General features: G+C 35.8%; 1 protein-coding gene across 1 annotated transcript in view; it reads left to right on the plus strand.

The window, feature by feature from the left end:
* The window catches only part of LOC107551176 (oxysterol-binding protein-related protein 10-like), a 43,461-nt gene extending 30,346 nt beyond the window's left edge, over nucleotides 1-13,115 (plus strand). The window contains exons 7-12 of the mRNA XM_016232701.1: nucleotides 2,799-2,945; nucleotides 5,042-5,531; nucleotides 9,644-9,830; nucleotides 9,936-10,118; nucleotides 11,718-11,871; nucleotides 13,092-13,115. Of these exons, the coding sequence (XP_016088187.1) occupies nucleotides 2,799-2,945; nucleotides 5,042-5,531; nucleotides 9,644-9,830; nucleotides 9,936-10,118; nucleotides 11,718-11,871; nucleotides 13,092-13,115 (1,185 nt within the window). The remainder of the gene's footprint in view (nucleotides 1-2,798; nucleotides 2,946-5,041; nucleotides 5,532-9,643; nucleotides 9,831-9,935; nucleotides 10,119-11,717; nucleotides 11,872-13,091) is intronic.
* The last annotated feature ends 199 nt before the right edge of the window (nucleotides 13,116-13,314 follow it).

Below are 13,314 nucleotides of genomic sequence, written 5' to 3' on the forward strand. Positions count from 1 at the left end.
ATTTTAAATTGTAATACTATTTCACAATATTACTGTTTTTACTGCATTTTTAAAAAAAACAAGTGTTTTTGAGAAATGCTCAGATTTAAAGCATTGCTTACCTATTGCACCAAGAGTTTGTTAACTAGTGTCCAATTTGTGACTAATTTGTGACTAGTGAGTAATTTGTCCAACATGGTAAGCTAACTACATTTGACCTCACCGTTGTGTGCATTGTGTGCTTGCTCTAAGAAACAGAGGTGATGCTGGACATGTGTGCATGTAAAAGTACTTGCAATTGGTTGCATTTTAATAGGGGCGGGGCAGATGTGGAATTGGTGTAACTGCACCACGAAAGGGATTTAAAGTGGAAGTGGCTCTGACAGATTGAAGGTCATATGGAGTGTCTCAATTTAATCTCTTCACCGGTCATGCAATGTCCGTGAGCAAACAAATCTCATGAAGTTCAGCTGTATTTTAAACCAGCAGTCTGTGGTGAGTCGAGGCAGGAGCCAGAGTATGAGCGAGAGAGAGAGAGAGAGAGTACAGGCTGGCAGATTGGGAGGGAGCAGTGCTTCCTCAGTTCAGGGACAGCTGGGCAGCGAGATAAGTGTGTCAGAGTTAGTGAGAGATCGTGAAAGAGAGAGTTTTGTGGATACCACCACAGTCAAACTATGAGATGAACACCCAAGAGCATATTTCTGAACCAGCCCTGAAATGAATGTAAGTTTGATGCATGTTTATCCTGTTGGCGAGAGGGAAGGATGACCCTCTGGAATGTTGGGAGTGAGGAAAGTTGGAAACTTCATTCATTGGTGTAATGTTTTTTGTTATTGGCTCATGTTGGTCATGTTTTTGTGCCAGTATTTTAGCATATTAAAACTACCGGCGGAAAATACCATTGCTCAGATGTTGCTAGGAGAAATAAACACAAATGCAAGGATTTTAACATACGGTAAGAATATAGAGCTGTAAAAGTAATATGGATCACAAAGCTTTGGTTTTGGGAGAATTTGATGAGATATCTGTGACTTTTGCTTGTAGACAGGGTAAATCTGAGCACATTTTGAGACATTAAGATCTCTTCTGAAACTTTAAAAGAGATGTGAGGTTACTGGAGTGTTTGTCTCTGACAGCTAAGTCTTAAGAAGACAAAGTCTCTACTTTGTCTCATTGTTTTCTAGGAGAAATATCAAGGTAATGTTTCTTGCTTTTCCTCATCATTCCGCTGCATCTCTAAACTCGCTGTGTATTTAATTAGCTCTGAATTGATTTGCATGAACTGCTTCCACAATCAACTTTTTGCTAGTTACTGTAGCTACTAAACACTCCAACAAAACAAAACCACCCAACTGAGCGTCCACAGAGAAAGAAGGACACATTGTTTCGAGTGTCCTCGACATGTTCCTTTGCGAATCATACAAGGACAGTCCTGAGTACCGTATCTAGAGTTAATTGAACAAGATGCCAGCATGAAACATTGTATTTAGTATTGGTGATGCATTTGTGTTATAGATTTGTGGTCACGCTGGATGTATGACCTTGCATGTGACCTCATTTGCGTCTGTTTATTTAATCATATCTGTGATGACGTAAAGGGAGAGAGGAAGTGCTCTGCTCTTGTTCTATGAAATATTCAGGTTGATCGCTGCAGCTTGAAATGAGGACGTCCCATCCGTCTCGATGAGCTCCTGCACTTTTGACAGGAACACAATATTCCCTTTTTACCGCTAAGGAGAAGATGATAAATGGCTTGCAAGAGAATTTAATAAAAATCGAGCCATAATGCCACGGGCAATGGTTTGTGCCCAGTTGTAAGCGTTACCTCAGGGAGTACGGCTTGCCCACAAAACCCTACTGTTTTACTTTACAGTCTAATCATATTTGAACCCATTTAGATCCCATCTGCTGCCCCTCAGTTACTCACATTCATGTGCCTTGAAAAGGAAAAAGGAGTGATCCACAGAGAGAGGATCATGTGATCTGCTCCGCTCATCTGCTAACATTATCTACGTAGAGCCCTTAGAGGAAGGGGCTTTTTATACACTTCCCATGATGCTTTGGGGCAGGTGCTTCTGGTCCACTTCTTTACATTGTGCATTAGGAAAAATGTAATGTTTTTGTATGAGCGATTGCAGGAGGTACCAACTATATTAGCCACCCAAGCCTGGACACACAGTTGCCTTGCAACCAATGAGCATTTGTCATTTTAAGAGGAAAAAAAAATGTTAGATATTTTTTTTAATCTTTTTTTTTTTTTTTTTTTACATACAAAGCTGAATTAAGTTGGCAACTTATAATACGATGACAACTTCAAATTACATTTAAATGATAAATTAAACAATTCTCTCTTTTTAGTTTCTTTTACTTTTTTCCAAAATAAGTTGTCAATAAAACATTATCAGATTTCTTCACAAGTGAAAATCATTGTCTATAGTAACTGACAGCATGGTATGCAAGCCCATTTCCGCCATCATAAATAAAGCCTTGGTAAATTACAATAATTACATAAAAAATAGATAGTAAGTCATAATTACAAGATAAAAAAGTCTAAATTATGAGATTAAAAAGTCATAGTTTTGATTGAAAAAGTTGTAATAAATGAATAGACTTTTTATGTCAGAATTATAAGTTAATATCTCATAATTTTGACTATTTATGTCATGACTGTTTATGTTATGATTTACCATTATTATAATTTTTTTGTGTGTGTGTGGTGGATACTGGCTTTCACAGCATGCCATGGATGTGGTGCAGAGAAATTAGGTGTAAAAATATAATTAACAGTAAATCACAAGTGATCTTGCGTGTGATTGCAGAACTCCAGCTCAGAATCGGTGGACTCCAGCGAGGAGATCACAGACACAGAAGATAATGAGGAGGAAGACCTCGGAGTCTTAGATGAACAGAGGAGCATCATCCTCCATCTGCTGTCTCAACTCAAACTGGGCATGGACCTCACACGGGTATATGTACACACAAACACACACACACACAAATACACACTTGCTGTCCCACCCAAACTAATCATGAAGTTAATGGTGGTGAAAGAATTTGGCCGTTCCCAACTTGTATACATTCGCTCTTCCTTTTTATGTACAAACTGGAACCACTCAAGACTAGTTATCCACTCTTGATCTCAGGGAACAAAGGATGCTTTTCCAGCTTTTTATGATTTGGAAATTTTTATTATTAGATTTTTATTATTAGAACATTGTGGCATGCACCCACAAATTGTGTGCCGTAAACACAGATATTTGGATGATTATCTATGAATTCATATACCAGTAATATATATATATATATATATATATATATATATATATATATATATATATATATATACTGTATATATGTGTGTGTGTATAATCAAATTATTGTTCTAAATACAATTATTTTGTTTTTATTATATATTAAATGTTATTTTTATTCATGAGTTGTGAATAACTGGAGTGAAGGCATATAAATGTTATTTTTATTCATATATATATATATATAAAAATTTAGGGTTTGGATTTTTTAGTTCTTTTGGTGCATTTTTAGGAAATAATAAATAATAATAAAAATGTATGCAATTAATCACAATTAAATACTTTAATTGACTGGCATCCCTAAAAGTAGATGTTGTTGTTGTTTTTTTCCTTCAGAAATGAAAACTGCTTTGTTTTAGGGGTGGGTTCATATTTATCTGTAACTCATTATAATTTGCTTCATATAAAAAATAATAGAGGTGTATGGTTTGTCCTTATTTATAAGTAAACGTGTGTTAGACAGTGCTCAGACGGACTAGTTGTGAATAACTGGAGTGAAGGCATATATAACAGTTAATAACTGGACCTCAAGTGTACAGCTTTGTGCCTCTTTTCCACAATTTCATGTTTCCTCCCGTGTATTAAAGCCTTGCATGGACATTGTCCAGTCTCAGACACAGATTGAGGATGTGCCACACTACGTGAAGAAGAATATTATTAACATAATCATAGCTCAGGGGAAATTCAGTTTCATAATCAGTTAACAGGAAATGTTATCTGATTTGATGTTCCTATTCGTCCTCTTGATTAGGAATCTAATGGACTAATTCAAGCATGTCGAGAGGTGTCGGGATATTATTGCCCTAATTACGCTTCATCAGCCTGAGGAATATTTCAGTGTTAGTTGTGATATATGCTTCTCTCTCTACTACCTACCTCGGCTTTGTTTAGTCTCTCTGAGGAGTATTTCCTTCTGTGCTTGTGTTTATAGTTCAGCAGGATTTGAGCAGGCATTTGGATAGCTCAGATGATGTTCAGTGATGTGTGTGTGTGTGTGTGTGTACTGTGGGCCTCAGGGGGAATGGACAGAGCATTGATCCATGGAGTCAGATTCTATAATACAGAGACAAGCATACAGTATACATTATTACATCTTTGAGGATCAGTATTAATGTGCGTTTTTACACTGACAGCAGATCCCGTTTGCATGAAGTTGAATAATATAAAATAATATGAGCAATATCACACAACTAAGATTGCTGGTTTTTTATATCTGTGCGGATGTGAGTGCCACAGGTAACCATAGCCATGCTGATCGGAAAACAGATTGCAAGTGTGATCTTGCTTTAATACAGTAGTTCAATAAACAAGAAGTTATTACTGAGTAATTTTAGGCACATCATTGCCAGTTACTTTGTTTTGCTCCGCCGATTAAATTAGCTCTGAACAAAGCCTCAGCAGAGTCATTGCTTGTTATTATAGTGAATAAGTCACTGTTTCTGAACGAATTGGTTGAGTGAATGATTCAGTGATTCACTCACTCATCCTAAAGAATCAGTGTGATTTTTATGATTTTTGAGGATTTAAACTACAGAAATGGTGACATTCTCTCTGGAAGGTGCGAACACAGAGGAGTGGAGGGATATAATATATAATATAATACAATATAATGTTCTCTGCTGCTCAAGTTTCCTCATTTAAGCAGCTATATTCAGCAACATTCATGAAATCTTTTCTCACTCAAACTCAAATACCAGCAAAACAAAAAAGATCGGTCAGATAATGTATGCCTATATATATTTTGTTCTCAGGTGGTGCTGCCCACGTTCATCCTAGAGAAGCGCTCCCTTTTGGAGATGTATGCCAACTTCATGGCCCATCCGGATGTGTTTTTGGCCATCACATCTGGAGCGACGCCAGAGGAACGCATGATCCGGTTTGTGGAATACTACTTGACCGCATTCCACGAGGGTCGTAAAGGTGCTGTGGCCAAGAAGCCTTACAACCCCATTCTGGGGGAGAGCTTCCACTGCACATGGGACGTACAGCGAGATATGGTGCGGCCCCTCAGGACTACCAGCTCAAGTCTAGCCCCCGAGTCTGCTCATTCCTCCCAGATCACCTCCAGTGAGGGGTTAGAATCTTACCGGCTACGGTTTGTGGCTGAGCAGGTGTCCCACCACCCCCCAGTCTCTGGATTCTACTGCGAGTGCAAAGAGCAGCAGATATGCGTCAACACTCATGTTTGGACTAAAAGCAAATTCATGGGCATGTCCATAGGAGTGTCAATGGTTGGAGAAGGTGAGTCTGACAAGTCTCTCTTAACACCAGTTTCAGTTTTAGTGTACATTATATTTTACATAAAGATGAAAAGCATATCGGTACCATATCAGAATGACAATTTTTTGTATTTATTAGTCCCAGTGGATATTGGATATTTAATTGTTTATCCTCACTTGATGTCATCTAATGCTCACTTAATCTTTAAAAAAAAAAAATTCCTGTAATCTTTAAATACTAATAATCTAGTAATCTTTTGCATACTACACATTATTATGTTGTGATCAGTGTTATTTTAGTATCATTGATTACAGTTTTTGTTAATATTTTGAATTAGATTTTATTTTTTGTTTTAGTTTTAGTAAATTTGTGTGCTTTTTGTCGTTTAAAAAAAAAATGCGTTTATGTATTTTAGTTTATTTAGTTAAATTTTTTTTTTTTAGTACTTTAACTTATTTTACTTCAGCTAGTTGCCAAGGCCACATTTCTCATTTTCTTTAGTTTAAGTTGAAGTTTTTATTTCAATTAATGATCTATTTAGACAAATCTATTTAGACAAAATAGTATACTTTTGATACTGGTAGTTAATCGTTGATTAGCCATAACATGAAAATAATTATAGTCTTATAAGTATTGACCAGAATTGTAATATTATTTAAAAATTCATACATTTGTTAAAAACAATACAGGGTAATGACAAAGAAAGATAAAAGAGACAGTGTTGTACTGAAAGCAAATTACTTTGCCATGTGACAAATCACAGCCAGTCAAAATGTCCATCCATAAGATCTTACTGTGAGTCAGGTTGCATACTAAAAACATTTTTTGGAAAAACTGCTAATATAGTTTCTTAGAAGTATTTATTTATTCATAAAGTTGTGTTGTGTTGTGTTTATGGCAATCATTTGTCTGTTGGGATCGTTGAGTTTTGTTCATTACTGTTTGATTAAAGCCTGAGGGTTTGCTCATTCAGGCAGAACTGTTTTTCCTTCATCCTCTCAGATGTGTGTCCAAAGAGCATACTGTTTCCAGATCAGCTGATGTGGTTATATGAGTGTCGGCCCCGGGCCTGTGGTATTTACTGGTGCTTATATCACAACTCCATCTGTCTCACAGAATAACAACAGAAATGTACTGCTGTCTGAAAAACCCTTCCCTTGATGTTTCACTCTGATTGTAAAACTAGTGAGCTGCCAACAAAGGCAGCATTTTAAGGCATTGTCATCGCACTCCCATGATGCAAAGGCTGTTTCAGAATCTCTGCCTTAATTTAATAAGGATACCTTGTTTTGACTATTTTCTTCACAAAGAATAAAATCCCAGAAGGCATTGTGACAAAATGTCAGATGGCACAAGATAAATGTTGCTTATAAATACTTAGGGAATGTAGCACTAAAACAGATTTAAAAATATTTTACCCTAAATTTGTTTACCATGTATAAGTTCACTACTGTTTTAAGGATTTTAACATTTTTAAAGGGAAGTCTCTTATACACACCAAAGCTGAATTTATTTAAACAAAAGTACAGTAGTTGTTTTGTGAAATATTATTACAATTTAAAATAACTTCATATATTTTCAAATCTAGTTTATTCCTGTGATGCAAAGCTAAATTTTCAGCATCATTACTCCAGTCTTCAGTGTCACACGATCCTTCAGAAATCATTCTAATGTGCTGATTTGTTTTAGGACTCTTTGATGAATAGAAAGTTCGAAAGAACCACATTTATTTGAAATAGAAATTTCTGGACCTAAGCTTGTTCTCAAAACTCCCAAAGTCAGAAGTGTGCACTGAAGTGGATGATCATGCAGGATGAAGGTAGCATTTGGTGTGCTTAACCAGTTAGGACTCTTCTGTAATTAGGACAACATTAATTACTTATAACACTAATCCCCTCGAGTAATGTACACACTGTTACTTGAAGCAGCAGGAAGTTTAGAGGAATTTAAAAGATACTTCACCCAAAAATGAAAATGATGCCGTTTTCTCACCCTCACGTACTGTAGTTGAAAATCTATATGACACTTTTTTGTGTGTGTGTGTGTGTGTGTGTGTGTGCTATAGAAAAATATTTACTGTTCTAAAAACCCATTCGAAATTCCTGATGGAACCCATAGTCAATTAGCATTCCTGATTCGCCTACAAATTGACATCATGAATGAATTATGGGTGCTTGAACACCTTTCACACAAGTGAATGTCCCATCTGCTAATCAGCCATGTCGGCTCCATCAAATGTAGTTTCCTCATGTGTCAGGCAGCACAGATGAATTCAACTGTCCTCTACTGGGATCATCAGAGAAGCTCTGGCATCAGCATTCTCACAGGGAACTGCTCCAGCAGCACTGCTTTGGGCCGCAGCATGTTTGACCCTTCTGGGACAGGGAGCCGAACTGCACCCACCCCCCTTCAGCTCTCTTGTCTCTGGGAAACAGATGTGCTGTTGTCAGACTGGCTAAAAGCCCACAGAGATTTTGCCACTAGACAGCTGTCTATTATGTAACCACCAAAAGGAAAAGAGGCCAGGCCCACTGAGAGAGCTGCTGTGAACATGCTCGCGCTGTTCAGATGTTACAGGAGTTACACAGCTAGACACAATTCATCATTTTAATTAATAACTTCCAACTGTGGTTCGAGACTTGCATTATAATATAATATATTAAAATCAAAGTACACCAGGAAACTTATATAGTTAAATCATCGAGGAAAAAAAACTGTCATCCTGATGACTGATGAATCAGAACAGATCAAAACACACGACACTGGGCTGTACAGAAGGATTGTATTAGAAATTAAGCTTGAATTAAAAAAATTTTTTTAATCGAAAGGCATACTAATGAATTGTTCATATCATTTGGAACCAATTCTAATATGCTCAAGAAAGACAGAGGCTGAAGCTTTTGCTTCAGAATCCAGATTTTAAATTGGACAGCAAGTGTTGACTGTAAAATAACTGTTTATCATACAGAGGTAAACAATGTACTAAAAATCAAATATTTAACTTAATATTACTATGAACTTTTAATTTTTCAAAGTGAATTAAAAAATTTTTTTTTTTGATGGTTTAATGTGGCTTCATTTTACTCATTATGTCAAAGTTCTTTATTTCTGTTTTTTTTTTTTACATTTACTATTATTTTTATCCCTACTTTCTGTTTGTAGTATTATTTGTGTACTATTATAGTATTTATTCATGTTTTGAATTACCTATTTTGTTTATTTAGTTTTAGTAAGTTCATGTGCTTTAGTATATTTTGTCATTTGTTTTTATATTTCTATTTAGCTTTTTTATATTTATTTATTTATTCATTCAGTTTTAGTTTTAGTAATTTCATGTGCTTTTTAGTATATTTTGTAGATTTTTTTTATATTTCTATTTAGCTTTTTTATATTTATTTATTTATTCAGTTTTAGTTTTAGTAATTTAAGTACTTCAACTTAAAAGTTTTAAATTAGCTGGTTGCCAAGGCAAGATTTATCATTTTTATTTTTCATCTAATGTTTCTATTTTATTCCAGCTTTATTTCAAATGAGCAAAATTATTTTTTTTGTTTTGTTTTAGTTAACAATAACCTCACTGTCCATAATCCCACAACACTAAGAATCCACCTTTTCATGTTTTTTCATATTTATTTTCAGTTGTATACCTATTGTATAATGTAGATTAAGAAGCAGCATTAAAACTTTGCAGTTTATAAAATATCAAGTTGCAAATTTCAAATTTCAGTTTATCCAGTAAGATCTTAATTCATTATTTAGAGAATTCTTACAGGACTCGCATTGATTCCTTTAGGATTGGTTGGGACTGGACACAATGAGATGGATGAGACTGTTAAACTGACATTTAAGAGCACAAACAGTTGTTATATTAATGCAGCAATCACTATTCTCTGCTCATCCTGCTATCATATTTTAATATTGTCATATTCTACACATCTAGGATAATACTTTTTGAAATTCTCCGCTGCACCAAACATGCAAGAGCTTTGTAAACTCCTACAGAGCACTGGGATCGATGTGAATCAGAATTGCGGTCAATCTTTTGTTTGGAGATGAGCTGAAACCGTTCTGTACTGTACTGTTCCTGGTGAGTGTGTTCTGCTGAAGAGAGTGTGCCCTGTGCTTTACCTTAGGAATTTTACATCTCTTGGAGCATGATGAGGAGTATGTGTTCACACTGCCGTCTGCCTACGCCCGCTCCATTCTCACAGTGCCCTGGGTGGAGCTGGGTGGGAAAGTTTCCATCTGCTGCGCCAAAAGCGGATACTCTGCCGCCGTCACATTCCACACCAAACCCTTCTATGGAGGGAAAGTTCACAGGTGAGAGTGAAGAGACTTGTCTTTGAGAGCCTGTTTTATTTGAGATCAGGTAAAACAGTTGTTTCTTTTTTCATCTTTCACTAATTTTCTCTTATTCTCTAACAGAGTCACGGCTGAGGTCAAACACAACCCCAGCGGCACCATCGTCTGCAAGGCTCAGGGGGAGTGGAACGGGACGCTGGAGTTCACCTACAACAGTGGAGAGACCAAAGTGATTGACACGTCCAAACTGCCAGTCATTAAGAAAAAGATCCGGCCACTGGAGAAACAGAGCCAGTATGAATCAAGGTTTGGAGATGTTTTCATGAATTTAGCTTCAATAATGGCAATATAGTTGCTTAGAAGAGAATTAACATATTGATATTTTCTATAAGCATTGTTTTACCATTTTGTTTTATTTTTAAATTAAATTTTATTTAAGCATTGTTTTATACAATATTCATATTTCTTTTCATAGTAGACTTTCTATATAATGTGAGTAGCAGCATTAAACCTTTGTTTAAAAGTAAAAAAAAACGTAACGTTCATAACCATTGAAAAAATATGGAACTAAATATTGTTAAAATGACCTCAATTTGGCAACTCTTGTTAAATAACTACATTTTATTTTACAGAATTTATTTATTTGCAGCCTTGTTTTTTTGTGTGTGTTTTTTTATTTATTTACATTTTTAAGTCTTTTCTTTTTTTGCAGCCATTTCAGTCTAGTGGCAGAAAGGCCAAAATGATCTGATTATCAAATTTGCCAAAGTACAAAATGGACTAAATAAATACATTTCTATAAATAACATTTGTAGAGTTACTTTGCTTTATTCATTTTACTCAAGTCCATTACTGTCTATTTTCATTATGCTTCAAATGGAAGCATAGTGAAATCTTAAGGGAATAGAGGTACTCAGACAATACAAATAAATAACAAGTGCAAAAGATCAGAGCTTAGTGATCTAGATAATACCATGGTGGATGAGCATCCTGCACTTTAGAGCATTTTAGCTAAATCCTGTCCCTCGAGAGCTCTTATAAAATACTCTTGACCCTCATGCACCGCTCTGGCCCTGAGCAAGCTGGAGACTTCACTTAATGATCTCTAATGCTGCTTATTGGCTTATTGTTGAGGAGAGATCCAGCCAGACAGGACAGAGCCTCATCAGAGTAGTCTAATGCTACCACACACGCGTAATGCAATGACAAGAAGATATAGCGGCAGAGAGGTGCATGGAAGCAGTGGTATGCATGCAAAACGTGTGGATCCATTGATCCTTGAAAGGTTTGGAGTCCAATTTAATAAAAGATATGACTCATTCATCATTTGAGGTTGCTTTTCTTATCCTGATCAATATGGCTAGATGAAACACCCCTTGACAAAACAGCAAAGTTTTGGAGCTTTACTTTTCTCAAGAAACTTAACTGACTTGTAAAGTGATTGCCCATATGTCAAAAAACAAAATACATTTTCAGTATATTTTTAAGTATATATTAAAATATCCCATAATGGCCATATATATCATACAGTATATTGCTTATATATATATATATATATATATATAACAAAATAATAATAATAAATTGAAACAAATATTTATGCAAAATATTTTAAATATATATATATATTTCATACTAATATAAATTAGGTGCATCATTCTATTTATTTATTTATTGGCCACCCTTGCCCATTTATTAAATATTTTCAATCAAGTAATATTTATATTGTCCAAAATATAAATGGCAAATGTATTTTTATAGTTGAAAATGTTATTTCTTCCCCTTTGAAGTACATTTTGTAACATGTTTTGGCATACAGTTGTTAAATAAAATTTGTTCAATTTGAAATAATTCTTAAAATACGCTGCTCGTGTCCTTATCCTGTCTTGTGACAATGATTAACAGGCGGCTGTGGAAGCATGTGACAGCAGCGCTGAAGGCCGGCGATATCGATGCGGCCACTGAACACAAACACCAGCTGGAGGAGAAACAGAGGAGAGAAGGGAAGCAGAGAACGGCCAGCAGCACCACCTGGAAACCCAAGTACTTCATTAAAGAGGTGAGGCTTTTGAGACTTGCCGTGTCAAAGCCTTCATTTGCGCATAAAAGTACAATTTTTCACTTTCCTAGAGATGTGCAAAACTATTTGTTAATTATTGACTATTCAGCAGGTTGTCTGAAGGACTAGTCAAGTAATTGGTTTTAAGGAAGCCCTTAATATTTAGACGAGTTTCAGTTCTCCAGACCCCAATCAGATGTGTTTTTATGAGGTGCTTACTTAAATGGGCCATATGATGCGATTTCAAGTTTTCCTTTCTCTTTGGAGTGTTACAAGCTGTTCGTGAATAGATAAGATCCCTAAAGTTGCAAAGACTAAAGTCTCAAAACCAAAGAGATATTCTTTATAAAAGTTAAGACTCGTCCACGCCCTCCTAAAACGCCTCGTTTAAACATGCCCCCACATGTCTACGTCACTGTGTGGGAAGATTTGCATAACGCTGCCCAAATGTTCACGCAAAGAAAGAAGGCGTAACTTTGATTCTCGCTGTAGTATTGTTGTCGCCGCCGCCATGTCGTAGACACTGTGTGTTTCATTGTGAAAGCGAAACTACTTTGTTTGGTCTTCCAAAAGAGGACACAACTAGAAATCAGTGGTTAAGTTGTATTTACAACACTGTTCAAGAACAGTTCAAACCAAATATTCAGATGTGTGCAACGCATTTTAGGGAGGATGAGGACTGTTTCCTGGCAGAGTAGCCTACAATGCCGGTGTTCCGGTGAATTCAGTTCCCCTGTTTCCCCTTCGGCGCGCATGCTGACCCTATACAGTCTATGAAGCTGACAAATAATGCTGACTCGCAGCCTGTAAGTACGTTTTCATATTTAAAGGATTTGCCACTGATGATTCAAACGCGAGTTTTGAGCAATGTAGAGTAGCGCTTGTTGTTTGTAGTTTCTCCAATCACAAATGCAGACATGCTTTTCTGTCACACATTTCCATCCCACGCTTGAGGAATTTGGCCAATCACAACGCACTGGATAGCTGGCCAATCAGAGCACACCTCGCTTTTCAGACCGATGAGCTTTGTAAAAATCGACGCGTTTCAGAAAGGCAGGGCATAGAGGAGAAACAATAATGTACAGTATGTGGGAAAAAAAGTTTTTTGTTTTTTTTTACCTTAAACTGCATAAACATTACACGAAATACACAAAATAATGTTTTTTTTTTTAGCAACGTCATATGACCCCTTTAAGACACGTTCATATGTTCAAAAACAGCTAGACGAAGCACAAATGGAGTAAAAAAGAAAGCAGGGGTCTCTGTTTTTAAAATGGCACCAAAATTAATACTAAACTCAACCATTCAAAAGTTTGTGGTTGTGAAATGTTTTCATGTGTTTTAAATAATTTGATCATAAATACAGTAAAAATAGTAATATTAAGAAATATTTTAATATTATAAATACAATTTTAATATAAAAAAAAAATATATATATATATA

Source organism: Sinocyclocheilus grahami, unplaced genomic scaffold (genome assembly GCF_001515645.1).
Source record: "Sinocyclocheilus grahami isolate Dianchi unplaced genomic scaffold, SAMN03320097.WGS_v1.1 scaffold417.1, whole genome shotgun sequence".
Lineage (NCBI taxonomy): Eukaryota > Metazoa > Chordata > Actinopteri > Cypriniformes > Cyprinidae > Sinocyclocheilus > Sinocyclocheilus grahami.